At 45.0% G+C, this 16,789-nt stretch overlaps 1 protein-coding gene across 3 annotated transcripts in view; it reads left to right on the top strand.

Annotated features, from left to right (window-relative positions):
* LOC130198560 (glutamate decarboxylase 1-like) overlaps positions 1 to 16,789 on the top strand; it is an 84,513-nt gene that overhangs the window by 64,094 nt on the left and 3,630 nt on the right. Inside the window, exons 1-14 of one of the 3 annotated variants that reach the window (XM_056421760.1) lie at positions 1,552 to 1,707; positions 2,657 to 2,773; positions 5,005 to 5,061; positions 6,524 to 6,661; positions 7,171 to 7,413; positions 9,673 to 9,763; positions 14,210 to 14,322; positions 14,453 to 14,568; positions 14,914 to 14,993; positions 15,126 to 15,180; positions 15,269 to 15,385; positions 15,477 to 15,541; positions 15,645 to 15,723; positions 16,559 to 16,708. In XM_056421760.1, the coding sequence (XP_056277735.1) occupies positions 2,698 to 2,773; positions 5,005 to 5,061; positions 6,524 to 6,661; positions 7,171 to 7,413; positions 9,673 to 9,763; positions 14,210 to 14,322; positions 14,453 to 14,568; positions 14,914 to 14,993; positions 15,126 to 15,180; positions 15,269 to 15,385; positions 15,477 to 15,541; positions 15,645 to 15,723; positions 16,559 to 16,708 (1,380 nt within the window). In that variant the 5' untranslated portion in view covers positions 1,552 to 1,707; positions 2,657 to 2,697. Of the gene's footprint in view, positions 1 to 1,551; positions 1,708 to 2,656; positions 2,774 to 5,004; positions 5,062 to 6,523; positions 6,662 to 7,170; positions 7,414 to 9,672; positions 9,764 to 14,209; positions 14,323 to 14,452; positions 14,569 to 14,913; positions 14,994 to 15,125; positions 15,181 to 15,268; positions 15,386 to 15,476; positions 15,542 to 15,644; positions 15,724 to 16,558; positions 16,709 to 16,789 lie in introns of those variants that run through there. The other 2 variants (XM_056421758.1, XM_056421759.1) reach the window with 2 other exon arrangements.

Here is a 16,789-nt window from a genome sequence, read left to right as displayed (position 1 = left end):
CCCAATCATCACGAGGCATGACCTCTGTGTGGACCTGGGTCTGAGGGCAGTTCTTCCCTCTCAGACTTTCAGTCTAGGATTCCAGTAGTTTCCAATAACAACTCCATGATGGGTTGTGTCTCTGTGTCTTTGTGCTGAAGGCTGATTTCACTCCATCGTTGCAACATGTTGGCTCTCAGATCCTCTTCGGCCCGTCAGGTGTTTTTCAAACACACTGAAACGTTCACATGGAGCTAAAGTTCAGGGGGTCAACACTTCACCTTGGATATTTGTATCCACATTTTAATGACGATCACTGGTTGATTTATTTCAAACAGCGATTAGGAGACGAATGTTTCTCTTTACTTGATTCATAAATCCAGATTTATTTCAATCGCGATGTCCAGTTTTCCACCAATTATACGGTCGCGTCGCTCTTTAAACTCCGCCCTCTTGTTGCTCATCTTTTTTTTAAATGCTCTCCTCGGGAGGCTCAGCCCCACCAGCCGTTCATATCTCAAAGAACCAACGCCTAATATCCACCCAAAGGAGGGAAATGCACCTTCATTTGCATATTTTCTACAAATGTGGTTTTAAATTGGCACGATACATTTGGATGGAAAGCTTGACTCATGTGTGACGCAGTGGCAGAGTAACAGCCAGAGAACAGGTGGTCACAAATGAGGCGAGACGAGTTCAAGCTGTCTGTTGGCGCTGCACCTTTTCAGATTATAAGTCTACGTTTTAGAAAACACATTCAAACCATCAGAAAGAAGTGAGATGTGGAAATCTTGACACTTTTAAATGAACACGTATACATGATGGATATGAACAGTGAATGTATGTGCACACAGGATCGTCACTTTAAAGGTCACACACACACACACACATACTCCATCCTCGTGGAATGCTACCGCCAGTATATTTTCAGTTCTGATCACATGATGATGGCACTTGTCAAAAGAGGAGGATGAGCTCCATCTGACGAAGGCCGTGTCATTTGCAATGACCGGGTGAACATAATGGCCGCTCGCTGGCTATCCGCTGGACCGGGGCGGTGCAGGCAGGCAGGAGGACGGCGATGAGTCGACGCCCTCCAGGCTGGAATCACGTTGATGCCTCGGTGTTATTGTCCATGTCACGCTTAAAAAAAGAAAAGAAGAAGAGTGCAGGTCAAACATTATGATGCATGCAGTGTTGTGATGTCGTGAAGGGGAATATTACAGTCGCAGAGTTGTATGAATTCTGAACTGCCGTTTATAAGACCCCAACGTGTTTGTCATCCCAAGGTCAACTACCCCCCCCCCTCCCAAATTCACATACCTCATCCTGTGACACCCGCACCTGGAGACGCGCAGCTTGGGGGGGGGGGGGGGGGACGTGTATACGTCACTGGTTTTTCCCCCCCCCTTTTCTTTTCGGCTCCTTAAAGTGGAGTGTGGCTGTCAGCAGCACTCAGGGAAGCTTCATTAGTCGTCAGAGGGAGGCGAGGCTGTGACTCACGCGTGCGTGAAGAGACCAATGGGCAGCCGGAGATATATATAACGAATAAAAGATATTATTCTTGAGGGAGAAAAGGGTCAGTTGCGCGCCGCTGGATGGGATCGTATTCGTGCGCTCTGCTGGTACTCCGCCGCTGTGGACTGTTGCTCGTCGAGCCTCTGGCCGCTAATTGTAACGTCGAGTTGTAGTTTCTCTGGACTCGGCAACCTGTGCGCCGGTGAGCTGGTAAGACGCCTCCTCCTTTTATGTCGTCTTGGCGCCCCTTGATGTATTGATCTTTTGTTTCAGGGACAAATAGGTGATTGTGACATTGGAGTTATATATTTTTATTTTATTTGTGTGTGTGTGTGTGTGTGTGTATATTCTCCGTGTCGTTTGAGATGAGTGACAGAAGGGATCCATTAGTGCAGTCTGCCACGGTGACAGTGAGTGATGGTGGTCGCGATGTGTTTGTTCAAAGCGCAACTTAATTGAAATGTCGATGGCGGAGTCCATTGGTCTAAATGCCCGAGCGTCTTATCAATATGTGCGTAATTAATCAGTCTGTGCTGTCATCTGTTCATTTAGTGTTTCCTTAAATGTCTTCTTGCGGCTGCATCTGTGCCTTTTTATTGTATATAAACATATATTCTTGTTTTTTCCCCCTGATGAGTATACAGACACAGTCTGGTGCTGCTCTGATCAAGACATCGATAAGGAAACATATGTAATGTCGCTCCGACGAGCTAATAGAATAGAAACAAAGGAATACAAATTAATCTTATCTCCTGGACAAGTTTTTAATGTTATCTTTAATATTGTCCATTAACGTCAGTAACCATGAGAGTGTTTAATGACCACCTGAATGTATGACACATTGAACAATATCTCCGAGATGAATGTACCCCTTGGCATTATGTTATCTCCATGACACGCGCATTGCTCGTGCGTCGATGTGCAATTCTCTCCAAATTGCGCGGCTCGGTTCGGAGCCCAATCAGCTCACCTCCGGGGATACATCGTTGGTGACGCACAGTGGATATCCTTATCTTCAGATCAAATTATGTTCTAGCAATTAAAGGGATTGCAGTTAATCAATATACATACAGTATATATAGATTATTACTTGTGTCGGTGTGATTTGCATAAGCTGACCTGCAGGCTGTGTCTCCTAACTGACCGCTTTTATTTGCAGCTGAATTATTTCCCAACTGGAGATCAGAGACCAGAGGACTGATGGCCACGTCTGAACCGAGAGCCTCTGAGGGGGACCAGGACCCCAACTCCGCCAATTTCAGACCTCCATCCACAAGTAGGTCCTCAATCTCTCTCTCTCTCTCTTTGCTGATAACACTCTGTGATCCCCGCATCGATCCCCGAGGGTAAATTCTCGTTACGGCTGTCCGCCTCCGGCGCGTAAAGACGGTGTTTACAGAAACAGCCCGCTGGAGCTGACGGGGAATTCGGTGCCTTGCTTAAAAGACACGTATGTCGTGCAATGCCAACACCAAGACTTACACCCATTCCCCCCCCCTCCCCCCCACGCACCTCTCTGTCTGCCCCCACTACCCCATCCCACACTCTCTCTCTCCCTCTCTCCCTCCCTCCCTCTCCCCTCCTTCTCTGTCTGATAAAAGCGAGTCTCGTCCGGGCCATTTGCTGCGCGCGCTCCGTCGTTAATCATTCCGGTTAAAAATAGAGCCATCAGCTGCCGGTCGCTGTCTGCGGCGGGTCGGCGGTGCGCACCGAGCAGGAGACCAGGCGCGGAAATAATGCTCCATTAAAGCATTTCTATTTTTATAATTACCCGAGAGCATTTTAATGGTAACATTTTGGAATAAAAATTCATTTTCCGATCGAATATATACCGATTTCAATATTTCCCCCTTTTTCACCCCCTTGCATCGTTACCGGGTTTTAACCGTGCGTTTTTTAATCTATTCGAAGGACAAACACATATATATATATATATATATATATATATATATATTTGTTATATATATATTTGTTATTATATATATTTGTTATATATGTATATGTATGTATATATATTTATATATATATATATATATATATATGTTAATGATCATTTATTTCTGTCATGATTCATCTTATCTCGTTTCCCTGGCACGATGACGTAGGCCCTCCAGGCTATCGGCTGTATATATTAGTTGCTTTGGAGACATATTTTTTCTGTTCGTAAAAAAAAAAAAAAGTGTCTGAACGTATTGATGTGGGCGATACATTAACCTTTAGGTTAATTACTCCCTTTAAAGCCGAATGCACAACATTGTCTCCATAATCGAGCTCGAGCAGCTCCTGCAGAGCGGCTGTGTCTTCGGCAGAATGCAAAAAAAGAGGAAATAATCTCCATTCCTCTGCTCCGGTGTTCAATACGTTCACATGTTCTCTCTTCATCGAGGGTCTGTTGTGCATCTTTCTCGCGTGGCCCCTGGGCCTCGATGAACATGTCTGCTCACCAACCTCTTATTCCACATTGTGCAATTGTGCCGAGAAGAAGGCCCATTAAAAAAAGAAAGAAGATGTTTGTTCGTCTGATTTCTGCTGCTATATAAACTGCTGCTGGATGTTGCCATTATCTCTCCTCCACGTTTCATCTCACGCCCGGCGGCTTGTATAGTGTCTGTGCGTGCGTGTGTGCGCGCGCCTGACTGTGTGCGTGTATGTGCGTGTGTGTGTGTGTGTGTGTGTGTGTGTGTGTGTGTGTGTGTGTGTGTGTGTGTGTGTGTGTGTGTGTGTGTGTGTGTGTGTGTGTGTGTGTGTGTGTGTGTGTGTGTGTGTGTGTATGCATGCCTTGGCCTCCGCACCTCGAGCTGTTGTCTGGTTTTCTCTCAATTGCTTCAGTCAATTTAAATACTTGTTTTTCTTGTGAGAGTTCTCTATCAGGTGCTTTCGCGCTCTGCTTCTTTTTCTCTTTTTTTATTTTATCTCCTCCGCCTTCTGCTCCATCTCTGCTCACGCATGTGCGCGCGCGGGTTCGTAGCCGTGAGTGCTCCACATGAACATGCATGAGACGCCCTGCAGAGCCTGCTTCTATAAGTTTCTGCTGCATCCTGCTCCGGCCTCAGACGTCTCCAGCTCGCTCCAGTCACATACTGTGTTTCACTCAATTAATTCCTGCCCTCCTCCGTGAGCTCATTTCACGGGCGTTAATTCCACTCCGCCCCTCGGCTGCATGGTGTGTGCGCGCGGCCACTGCCGGTGTCCATTGATTGAACTCCAATCGGACATTTCGGCTCAGCCCCCTCTGATCAGCGGCTCCTCTGGTAAATATATCTATTGTTCTTAAAGGTGCACAAAGTCTCGGTCAAACAAAGACCCCCAAAAACTACAGTTGAGCAAATAATTGAATGCCTGAATGAAAAAAAAATCTAAATGTTGAGTTCAGGGACACACGCACACACACACCCGGCCAAGAGCCGCGCGCATCACGCCTCATGCCCTGTGCTCGTTCTCTGTGCATCAGCCGCCGCCATCACGCCGTCTGCGCGGCCTCCAACTCAAACGTTCATTCTGTTTTAGCCAACGAGTATGCGTGGATGCACGGATGCACACGGAAACTGGGGATGAAGATCTGTGGTAAGTTTCTATTTTTCGGCGGGGAGAGGGATGGGGGGGGGGGGGGGGGATTTCATCTTAGTCACATTTCGACGTCTTAGAATAATGGCGTTTTGGTAGGACCAGATTCATTGGGAAAATGCAAGATAATATAATAATAATTATATATATACATATATATGTATATATATATATATATATATATATATGTGTGTGATATGGATTCCTTTTAAAATGTGATCACGGGGTAGCTGTTGTTATTGTGTGTGTGTGTGTGTGTGTGTGTGTGTAAATAAACCCGTGTGCACGAGGCCTGCAATAGGCCATTATAAAGGCGGTTATAGAGCAGGAACATCCACGACTGTCACAATGTGTTTCCATCTTCCAAAGGTCAGTGGACATTAGCCTGTAGGTCTGATGATGAGAGCCCCGGATCACACCCCCCGAGCCCCCCCCCCTCCTCCTCCAAGTGTCTTTTCCCTTTCACCGCCAAGAATAAAATCACCGAGACAGGCCTGCAGATAAATGTTATAAAGGCCAGAATAACAACCTGGATAGAGTTGTTTTCTTCAGATAATAATGTCTTGGCTTGTGTTGATGCTGCAGTCCTCCTCTGAAGGAATGTGTTTCTTTCGGTGACTCTGTTTGGACAGGGGGGGGGGGGGGGGTTCAGACGGGGAAATTAATGTCATGTTAATATAAATATATATTATCAAACGTGCTTTATTTGGGCCCGTTTGGTTGCGGCAGGAATCCATTTAGACCAAATAATCTTCCAAATTTATCTTGGTCTAAATTAAATGTTTAATTAACTGGAATATAAACGAAATGGGAGTATTTCTTTATGGAGGGTATAGTTACAGAGTCTCACATTGATTTCAAATAGGTCACGATTTAATGAGATTTTATATGTCAATGGAGTTCCCATCGAAACATACAAGAGGGAGTGTGTTACGCGTGCACACGAGTGTGCAGGGACTTCACGGCTATAGAACCCCACGTGACCACATAGAGGTAACGAGCCCGTATATACAGATCCCTCAGAGAGCTCAACACACATCGGCCTCGCTACTGGCTGCGTCATTAACCTCAGTGCGCTTCTTGGCCGTGCGGGTCATCGCCGCGGGCATGTCCACTGAGCCGAGCAGTCTGGGTGCTCCCTCCCTGGGGTGTGGTTGTGATGTCACGGGGTGGGGGGGGGGGGGGCGGCACCCACACACAAACAGAACGCGCGCGCATATATAGATAGGTTTGGCCTCCACCAGAAAAAACATTTCTCATGAAAGAATCCAGTCATAGGAGCTTAATTAATAACGCAGATATTTCCCTAAATCTGCCAAGACCACGTGATATTTATAGACTTAATAACGCTGAATATTTGGACATTCATTATTCTTTTTTAAATAACTTGTTTTAATTGTCCTCGTGCTGGTGATGGAGGTGTTGGGTGGTAACTCGTGCCCTCCGCCGTGTAACACCCTAGGGTTCCTGCAGAAGAACAACAGCCTGGACGAGAAAGGGAGGCTCGCGGACCAGAAGAACCTCCTCTCGTGCGACAACAGCGACCGGGACGCGCAGTTCCGCCCCACGGAGACCGACTTCTCCAACCTGTTCGCCAAAGGTGAGCGCTGGAGGCGGCGCGCGTGACGAAACTAAAGGCGTGCACGCGCCCCGGTAGAGCTGCACTGTGGGTATTTGTTATTTATCGACTCATTACTTCGAATCAAAGGGATTGTAAAGGCCTCGGAGAAGAGAATAAAATCACATGCAGGCCTATCTTTGATTGTCGTTGTTGTTACTGTTATATTTTTCCTACAAAGGACTGGAGTTAGAGGTTTATTAATAATGATATTATCTAAAACAACAACCGCGGAGCCTGAGGGAATTAAAACAGTAAGACATATAAGACAATTATTCTAATGCTTTTAATGTTTTAATGCTGAGGATTTGACGATAGGCCTTATACCATTATAATTAATATCTTATTCGACCAAGGAAAAATAATTCTAAAACAAGCTAAATCAAATTGTGCCTTTCTAAATTCTTTGCTGCTAAGATTTCAGCTCTAAAGGGGCTCCAAAGCCCCATTTATTAAAAAGCTATGCCGCCATCTTTCTCCTCACCTCTTAGACCTGCTGCCAGCCAAAAATGGAGAGGAGCCCACCATACAGTTTTTGCTGGAGATAGTTGACATCCTCACCACGTATGTCAAGAAGACTTTTGACCGCTCCACCAAGGTGCTGGACTTCCACCACCCCCACCAGCTCCTGGAGGGCATGGAGGGCTTCAACCTGGAGCTGTCCGACCAGCCCGAGTCCCTGGAGCAGATCCTGGTGGACTGCAGGGACACGCTCAAATATGGCGTCCGGACAGGTAGGCCCGGGACATCTTCAAGGTTGAGCTGTATACCTGAGGAAAATGGGCGGGGGGGGGGGGGGGGGCTGTTAAATAATTCATATGGCAAACATTATTTTAAAAAGAAAAAGGAACGCGTGGAGATGAAAAGCAATTAACCTTCGCTGTCAGTTCAAAAATATTGTATTTTTACCTGCAGACTAATATAGACGTCATGATACAAAGCAAAACCTGATGCCAGTGTTTTACAGTCTTTCTACCTCTCTGATGGCATCTCAAATAATATTCCTATAGATAAAAAGAAATACATTTAAAAACAGACGTGTCCATCTTGTCCCTTTCATGTAAATCGGTGAGTTCAACACAAGCAATTAGAGAGCGAGCTGCTGGCCAGACAGCGTGCAGCCCATTACGGTGACTTCCTTATTTATGGCCCCCCTGATAATTCAGTTGACATCCTCCTTTTCTTTCCTATTAAAGCGAGTGTCGCCTGAGGGGATCTTAACACGCTCTGTTTCAAGCTGTTAAAAAACGACAACGCTCAAACTGTCCCTTGGGTTTTATATATCACGCGAGGTCTACTGTGCCTACAACTCAGGCCCACTTCTTCATTCGGAGACTTGCTGTGGGTTTTATTCCCTTCTTTTTCCTTGTGCTCCATCTCGTGAAGGCCCTGTAGGAGCTGCGGTGCTGAAGTGTCAGGCGGCTCTTTAATTATTCTCTCTGTGAAGCAGCCATGTCTGATATTATATATATATATATATATTTATATATATATGTATATATATTTATATATATATATTTATATATATACACTGCCATTCAAAAGTTTGGGGTCACTTAGAAATGTCCTTATTTTTCAAAGTAAATCACTGTTTTTTAAAATGAAGATAACATTATATTAATCATAAATACACTCTATACATAGTTAATGTGGTAAATTAATATTCTCTGGTTTTTAAATAAATCTCTACATGGGTGTATAAAGGCCCATCTCCTGTGTTCTAATGGTACATTGTGTTATCGCCTTAGAAGACTAACGGAGGGGTAGAAAACCCTTTAAACCCTTTTTATGTGAGCGCAGCTGAAAACAGTTATGCTGGTGAGAGAAGCTATAAAACTTGCCTTCATTTGAGCTACAAGTTTCAAGAACTAAATTAATATATATTTTTTAAATCATTATTTCTAACCTTGTAAATGTCTTGACTATATTTTCTATTCAGTTGCAATTTATTGATAAATAAAAGTGTGAATTTTCATGGAAAACACAAAATTGTCTGGGTGACCCCACATTTTTAAACGGTAGTTCAAAATTTATATATATATATATATGTGTGTGTGTGTGTGTGTGTGTGTGTGTGTGTGTGAGAGCCACACAGCACCACCTCCACAAGCTGCTTCTATTCATGGCTGCATTTAGGCTCCCGGCCTCTTGGCGGTGGCTGTGTGTGCACCTCAGAGTCTAAATGGCTGTCATATCGCCTTGTTACCAACGCAATTATGTACACGGAGGAGTGCTATGTCAGATCCCTGAGGTTTCATGGTCCAACAACTGTGAATATTGAAATGAAGAACTGTTTCTTTATGGGCTGTTTAAAACCGTATTTATTCTCACAACCAGAGCGGCGGTCATCTTTAGCCCCGTCGTGCTCAGGACTAGGCCAGCGTTCCAGTGTCTGTCTTTCCTTCTGCTTTCTTTTTTATATACAGGACTGTCTCAGAAAATTAGAATATTGTGATAAAGTTCTTTATTTTCTGTAATGCAATTAAAAAAACAAAAATGTCATGCATTCTGGATTCATTACAAATCAACTGAAATATTGCCTTTTTTCTTTTTTAATATTGCTGATTATGGCTTACAGCTTAAGAAAACTCTAAAATCCTATCTCATAAAATTTTAATATTTCCTCAGACCAAGTAAAAAAAAAGATTTATAACAGCTGAGTGTTTGTCAAGGCTCAGGAAACCCTTGCAGGTGTTGAGTTAATTAGACAATTCAAGTGATTTGTTTAATACCCTACTAGTATACTTTCATGATATTCTAATATTTAGAGATAGGATATTTGAGTTTTCTTATAATCAGCAATATTAAAAGAATAAAAGGCTTGCAATATTTCAGTTGATTTGTAATGAATCCAGAATGCATGACATTTTTGTTTTTTGAATTGCATTACAGAAAATAAAGAACTTCATCACAATATTCTAATTTTCTGAGACAGTCCTGTATGTATACACACGAGGAAAAGCCATTAAGATGGATGTATTCTTCACATCTAGGTCACCCTCGGTTCTTCAACCAGCTGTCTTCTGGTCTGGACATCATCGGGCTGGCCGGGGAGTGGCTCACCTCCACCGCCAACACCAACATGTAAGTTATACTGTACATACTCAGGTATCGGCTGTTCGGGGGGGGGGGGCACCTCATCATGTCATGACAGGACAACTGAGGTTTCCAGTGTGTCGGCCACTGGAAAGTCGCCCCCGGTCATCCTCATATATAGTCACGGCGGATGGGCTCATTTTGTCCCTGGTACGTTCTCCGAGGGCGGTTATATAAAGTGTTTGGTTTGTCCCGCTGAGGCTGCGTATTGACGGGCGGGCGGCTGCCACCGCGCTGTGTGTGTGTGTGTATGTGTGTGTGGGAGGCAGCCCGGGACCCGGCCCCCCAGGGGTGGTTAGATTGCATATTGATCTCAGGTCACAGTTACATGGTGGCCCAGTCTAATAGAGGGCATGAGCCACATCAACACACACACACACACACACACACACACGCATATGCTGTAAATAAGCTATAACTCTGTGTTATGACCGCTGGATGATAAAGAACATTACTCTATCAGAATATTGAATAAATGCAGGCGCAGAGTGAACTTATAGACTGGGACGTCTCTGCAGAGCGTATACTTCTAAAACTTACAGCTCTGAACATTTATTCTCAGCGGAGGAATAAATAAATCCTTTTCAGTTGATATCCTCGTTGGAGATCAGGAATCACAGCCCCACGCACTAAATGAATGCATGAGGACATGTACAGCTTAATGTATGCAGGGCTCTGACTATCAATGATTTTCTTCATATTTTCTCACAGTCAGTTAATCAGTTTAATATAAAGGAAAAGAAATATTGAAATGGCATCATGAAACCTTTTTATTAATTTGTTTTAAAACCTAGAATTACTCAATTTACGCCCACGGGTCAAAGAGAAATCCTCAGGATGTTATTTTCTAGTTGATGGACTCCTCCTCCTCCTCCTCCTCCTCCTCCTCCTCGTATGTCTCCTGATGCACGAGAGGAATGTGGGTAAGACGACGAAAACAAGAAAGGAAAGAAAACTGATTTCCAGAGCAGACCCAGACTAAATATGTTAAATATCTATAAGAACAATATCTGAGAGAGTTAGACCCGGACCCTTAAATATCTATAGGGGTGTCAAACTCATTTTCACCGGAGGCCACTTCAGCATCATGGCTGCCTCTTAAAGGGCCAGTGTAACTGAAACTGCTAAACCGGTACTCCCGAACATCTAGTTAAATAACTGTCTTTGCATTTGATTATAGTTTATTTGAGTGTAGAAATATTGTACATAAGAACATTTCTCTAATATTATCACATAAACCCATTTAATTTGAAACCTTCAAAATAAAAGTATATTTTTTTTAAAGAAAAGGTGATCATATGTGTTTCAAGCCGTCAGGGGCCACATAAAATGATGTGGCGGGTTGGATTCGGCCCCCGGGCCTCGTGTTTGACACCTGTGATCTAAAAGAACACATCTGAGAGAGTTAGACCCAGACTAAATATATTAAATATCTATAAGAACACATCTGATAGAGTTAGACCCAGGCTAAATATATTACATATCTATAAGAACACATCTGAGAGAGTAAGACACAGACTAAATATATTAAATATCTATAAGAACACATCTGAGAGAGTTAGACCCAGACTAAATATGTTAAATATCTATAAGAACACATCTGAGAGAGTTAGACCCAGACTAAATATGTTAAATATCTATAAGAACACATCTGAGAGAGTTAGACCCAGACTAAATATATTAAATATCTATAAGAACACATCTGAGAGAGTCAGACCCAGACTAAATATATTAAATATCTATAAGAACACATCTGAGAGAGTTAGACCCAGACTAAATATGTTAAATATCTATAAGAACACATCTGAGAGAGTCAGACCCAGACTAAATATGTTAAATATCTAGAAGAACACATCTGAGAGAGTTAGACCCAGACTAAATATATTAAATATCTATAAGATCACATCTGAGAGTTAGACCCAGACTAAATATATTAAATATCTATAAGAACACATCTGAGAGAGTTAGACCCAGACTAAATATATTAAATATCTATAAGATCACATCTGAGAGTTAGACCCAGACTAAATATATTAAATATCTATAAGAACACATCTGAGAGAGTTAGACCCAGACTAAATATGTTAAATATCTAGAAGAACACATCTGAGAGAGTTAGACCCAGACTAAATATATTAAATATCTATAAGATCACATCTGAGAGAGTTAGACCCAGACTAAATATGTTAAATATCTGAGAGTCGTCCTCGGTGACAGTGATGTCGAGTTTCATGCTACAAACTGACATCAGCAAAAAGACCACACTAGCTAGTGGTCAGAGGACAACAGACAACACTCATCGTAAAATAATGTCCTCCCATTGGCTGCTTAAGAAAAGTGTAACGAACGCGTAATAAACCAAACTCTAAAGGAAATGGAGACACTTAATTTATCCCATTTCTCAAAACATTAGCTTTAGGAAACCGCCGCCTGTGAGAGGGGGGGGGGGGCGGGGGGAGAAGCCGTCTCATCTCCTGGTTGCAAGACGACGGGGCGATTGGATTCACACACTGGCGCGCACTATTATAATGACACACACACACACACACACACACCAGCTCTGGCTGTCCCGGATACAGCAGCCAGGCTTTCCAGTCCATTTGCTGCGGGCGCGTCGTGAGCAGGTCTCAGCGGCGGCGCCAGCTGGGCCTCACACTCACACACACACACACACACTGCTCCCCGGCTGCAGGGGAAGCTCGTCGCGCGCTGGCGGCTGCAGCTCCCCGCGGAGGGCCTCATTCTGGCTGCATTGTCCCCCGGGGTTACAGACTGACTCACTGCTCCTCTGAGGGGCTGAGAGGGGAGTGCACACACACACACACACACACACACAGGGTCATACAAATCGAGTGCCCTTGATGACGATAATAAGGGCATTTAGGGGCTGTCCCTGGAGACGGGCAGGTGACTGAGGGGTAATTTTCACCCTGAAAAGACCAATGATTGGCTCTGATTGAGATAATGATCACCATTATGGTCATTACAGCGTGAAATGACTCATGGGAGAGGAGGAGGGGTTTAATAAGGGGCCCTGCTTTTGTCCCTTTTTGTTTTGATGTGGATACATTATAAAAAAGAAATGAAAGTGATCCATCCAGTGTATTAGGTATTTTTTGTGTTCCTTATATGGACCCGATATATCAAACATCATATTTCTGAAATGGAGGCGGAGGAAGAGTCCTCTGTGATTTCATCCGTTGGAGGCCCAGCGGTCACAATGTTATCTGGGTTATTGGCCAAAAGCTAATGTCCCAATAAACCCCGGGTGAGGATGAGGAGTAATTACACGAGAAAAAAAGAAGCCTTTTTCATCTCTATTTCTCCATCCTTCTGTTTCCAATGCAATATCCATCCATCCTCCACCAGCGTTCCCTCTGTTTTCTCTCCTCTTTATTTCTCTGCCATTTCTTTGTGCTGCTTTGTTCTCGCCGTGCTTCCTTATCATCGCCTCCTCTTCCTTTGTTGTCGCGCTGTCACTCATTGTGTTTCCACTGGGGCTCCCTCTGCTCCGCTACCCCCCCCCCCCCCCCCTCTCTCACCCAGAGCTACGCAACCGCCTCAGTCCTCGTTTAGAGACGAGTGAACGAAACAGAGAGGAATCCAAGTAGAGAGGAGATACGAGCGTCGCTCTGGATGGGGATGGCGGCGGTGGCTGATAAGGGTGGAGGAGCGTTGTGTGTAACTGGCCTCATTAAAAGCGTGGTAAACAGGGATCAGTCCTAAGTGTGTGTGTGTGTGTGTGTGTGTGGGAGGCGACGAGGTGGCCTGTCAGTTATGTTGCATGTTGCCCACCGAGCTACGAGCCTTTTCTGGTCTCTTGTGAGCCGACAGACGGATCAGCAACACGTCGACCACGTCTCTTCTATGAGCTGTCGTCCGTGTCTCACTGCTCCAACGACGCTTCCTGCGTTGTGAATATAACTTTTTGGACATTTCATTTATTTCCTCTTTCTTTGAAAGAAAGACTCAAATGAACAATTCCGGCGTCTCCTTCATTTTCTGTTTTTCGGGATCGGCAGAGGCTGTTATCTCTTCAAAACACTCGGCCTGCCCCCCCCCCACACACACACACACGTCTTCTCAGCCCCTTTCAGACTCTCCGTTGGGATTGGCGGGTGGACAGATAGCCATCGGAGCTTTGTGTGCTTTAATTAAAACCACTGAGTGATTCTAGGAAGCTTTTGAAATCCGAATGTTTGCTGCACGACTTCCTATCAGACACTTTTTAATTAGCCCCGTCAGCACAAGCTCCAGTTTTTTGTGCCGTGGATGGAATTATAGCATGGCTAATGAAAAAAAAAAAACTATGTGTGTGTGTTTGTCCATATTTATTTCTCATCTGCAGGTGTGTGCATAATACATCTTTTTTTCATTCCTCATGCTGGATGTTATGCTCCCACCATCAGTCACGCCCTCTGATGTGATCGGCAGGTTCACCTATGAGATCGCTCCGGTGTTCGTGTTGATGGAGCAGCTGACGCTGAAGAAAATGAGAGAGATGATCGGCTGGCCCAACGGAGAGGGAGACGGACTCTTCTCCCCAGGTCGGGCCCACGAGGGTGTTGAGTGGGGGTTGACTGAGTCTGATGAGCCAATGCCCCCCCCCCCCCCCCCCCAATAATATTGGTGACCATTCTGCTCTCCGTGGTGCTGATGGTTCTGTCTCTCCTCCAGGGGGCGCTATTTCCAACATGTACAGTGTGATGATCGCGCGGTACAAGTATTTCCCCGAGGTCAAGACCAAGGGCATGTCTGCCGCTCCTCGCCTCGTCCTCTTCACGTCTGAACACGTACGCGACACACACACACACACACACACACACACACACACACACACACACACACACACACACACACTATTGCCAGTATCCCAATGAAGCAGACGCTATGCTCCATTGCCTGTGGAATGAGGCCATCGAAGGAGTCCGGTAATAATCAGAGGGTCTATTTGAATCCAGGCAATGGCTCGTTTTATGGATATTCCGTTTGCCTTTTTTCTCACTTCTGCTTTTTGCCTCGGGAGCTGACGACATGACAGAGAGCGAGCCGAAAGCTCAAGTGGCAATTACCCCACGCAATCGCCACCGTATTATTCTACGCTGTTATTCCAACGAGGGATGAATGTGCCCCTACAGAGTCACTACTCCATAAAGAAGGCCGGCGCTGCTCTGGGCTTCGGCAGCGAGAATGTGATCCTGCTGAGCACAGACGAGAGGTGGGGAGTGTATTTATTTATTTAAAGCCACAATTACTACAGTCGTGTAAAACGCTGCCTGTGACCACCGTCACGACGAAGGGAAAGACGCACGGCGTGTTGACGGTAACGCGGCGCTCGGTGCTCTTTCAGGGGGAGGGTCATTCCTGCCGATCTGGAGGCCAAGATCCTGGATGCTAAACAGAAGGTGGGTGTCATTATTCCCTTTTCTTTGTCTCGGCGCGCTTCTCTCTTTTGTTTCTTCTGGCTCATTCGACCCTCGGCGTTGACTGCAGGGCTACGTGCCGCTGTTCGTGAACGCCACCGCCGGCTCCACCGTGTACGGAGCGTTCGACCCCATCCACGAGATCGCCGACATCTGCGAGAAGTACGACTTGTGGCTCCACGTGGACGTGAGTAGTGGACCCTGGGAGGAAAGTGGTTACATATGACCTCGCCCGCACCCCCCCCCCCCCTCCTCCTATAACAGAGCTGTCTCTTCAGGGCGCGTGGGGGGGCGGACTCCTGATGTCCAGGAAGCATCGCCACAAGCTCAACGGAGTGGAGAGGTGAGAGTGCGGGGGGCGGATGGGATGCCTTGTTGTTTGAAGAACTTCTTTTCCCCCGTGGAGCTTCACCTCAGAGCATTGAGACGTGTATTCAACCCTGCAGGGCCAACTCCGTCACATGGAACCCGCACAAGATGATGGGCGTGCCTCTGCAGTGCTCCGCCATCCTGGTCAGAGAGAAGGTAAAGGGACACTGAAGGTTTTTATTTGTGTGTTGTACCTGGATTATTGCTTTAATTTACACGTTCATATTAATGTAACCTTCTGTAAAACTTCATCATCACATACAGTTACAATAATACAATAACAGTGTCTTCCTCTGATGCTTTACAATAAATTCACCTTAATATTCTTCATAATATTTATCGTATCTTTACCTTCGCATTGAAAATGCGGAAGGTTATGTTTTGATCGCCGTGTATTTATTTATTTATTTGTCCCTTTTTTTCCCCCTGAAGGGTTATTTGGGAGTTTTTCCTGATCCGATTTGAGGTTTTGGGACAGGGATGTCTATGTGTACAGATTGTAAAGCACTCCGAGACAAATTTGTAATTTGTGAAATTGGGCTATACAAATAAACTGAATTGAATTGAATTGAATAACTCAAAAAGTATTAAACCGAATCGCATGAAATTTGGTGGGATGATTGGTTATTATCCGGGGACCATTTGATTAGATTTTGGGATCGATCGGGTCAAAGGTCAAGGTCAAGGTTATGAAAAGGTCAAAATCTTCTTTTTACCAAAGCACGGTCAATTTGTATCCAATTTGCATGCAACTAATGCCAAAATGTTCATAATTCAATGCCCAATCTTGTGATATGCGAAGGTATGCGCTCTACCGAGTGCCCGTTCTAGTTATGTATGTATTCATTTAAAACACAATAAATCTTTATTTACATGTGCAAGTGTACATATAATCCACTACAACTCTACAGCCTCGACGTAGTGCAGACATGCCATGGCGATTAGAGTCTACATGCTGTGTGTGTGTGTGTGTGTGTGTGTGTGTGTGTAGGGGATCCTGGGCGGCTGTAACTCCATGTGCGCCGGCTACCTGTTCCAACCGGACAAACAGTACGACGTCAACTACGACACGGGGGACAAGGCCATCCAGTGCGGCCGGCACGTCGACATCTTCAAGTTCTGGCTCATGTGGAAGGCCAAGGTGAACAAAGAGGCAACGTGTTGGTCGCGATGACGTCGTCGAGCAGCTGCTGTCGCTTTACACGGTTTTACGTGTCGTAAC

This window comes from Pseudoliparis swirei, chromosome 8 (genome assembly GCF_029220125.1).
Source record: "Pseudoliparis swirei isolate HS2019 ecotype Mariana Trench chromosome 8, NWPU_hadal_v1, whole genome shotgun sequence".
Taxonomy (NCBI): domain Eukaryota; kingdom Metazoa; phylum Chordata; class Actinopteri; order Perciformes; family Liparidae; genus Pseudoliparis; species Pseudoliparis swirei.
The sequence above is the reverse complement of the archived record's forward strand: the minus strand, read 5'-3'. Positions and strand labels throughout refer to the sequence as shown.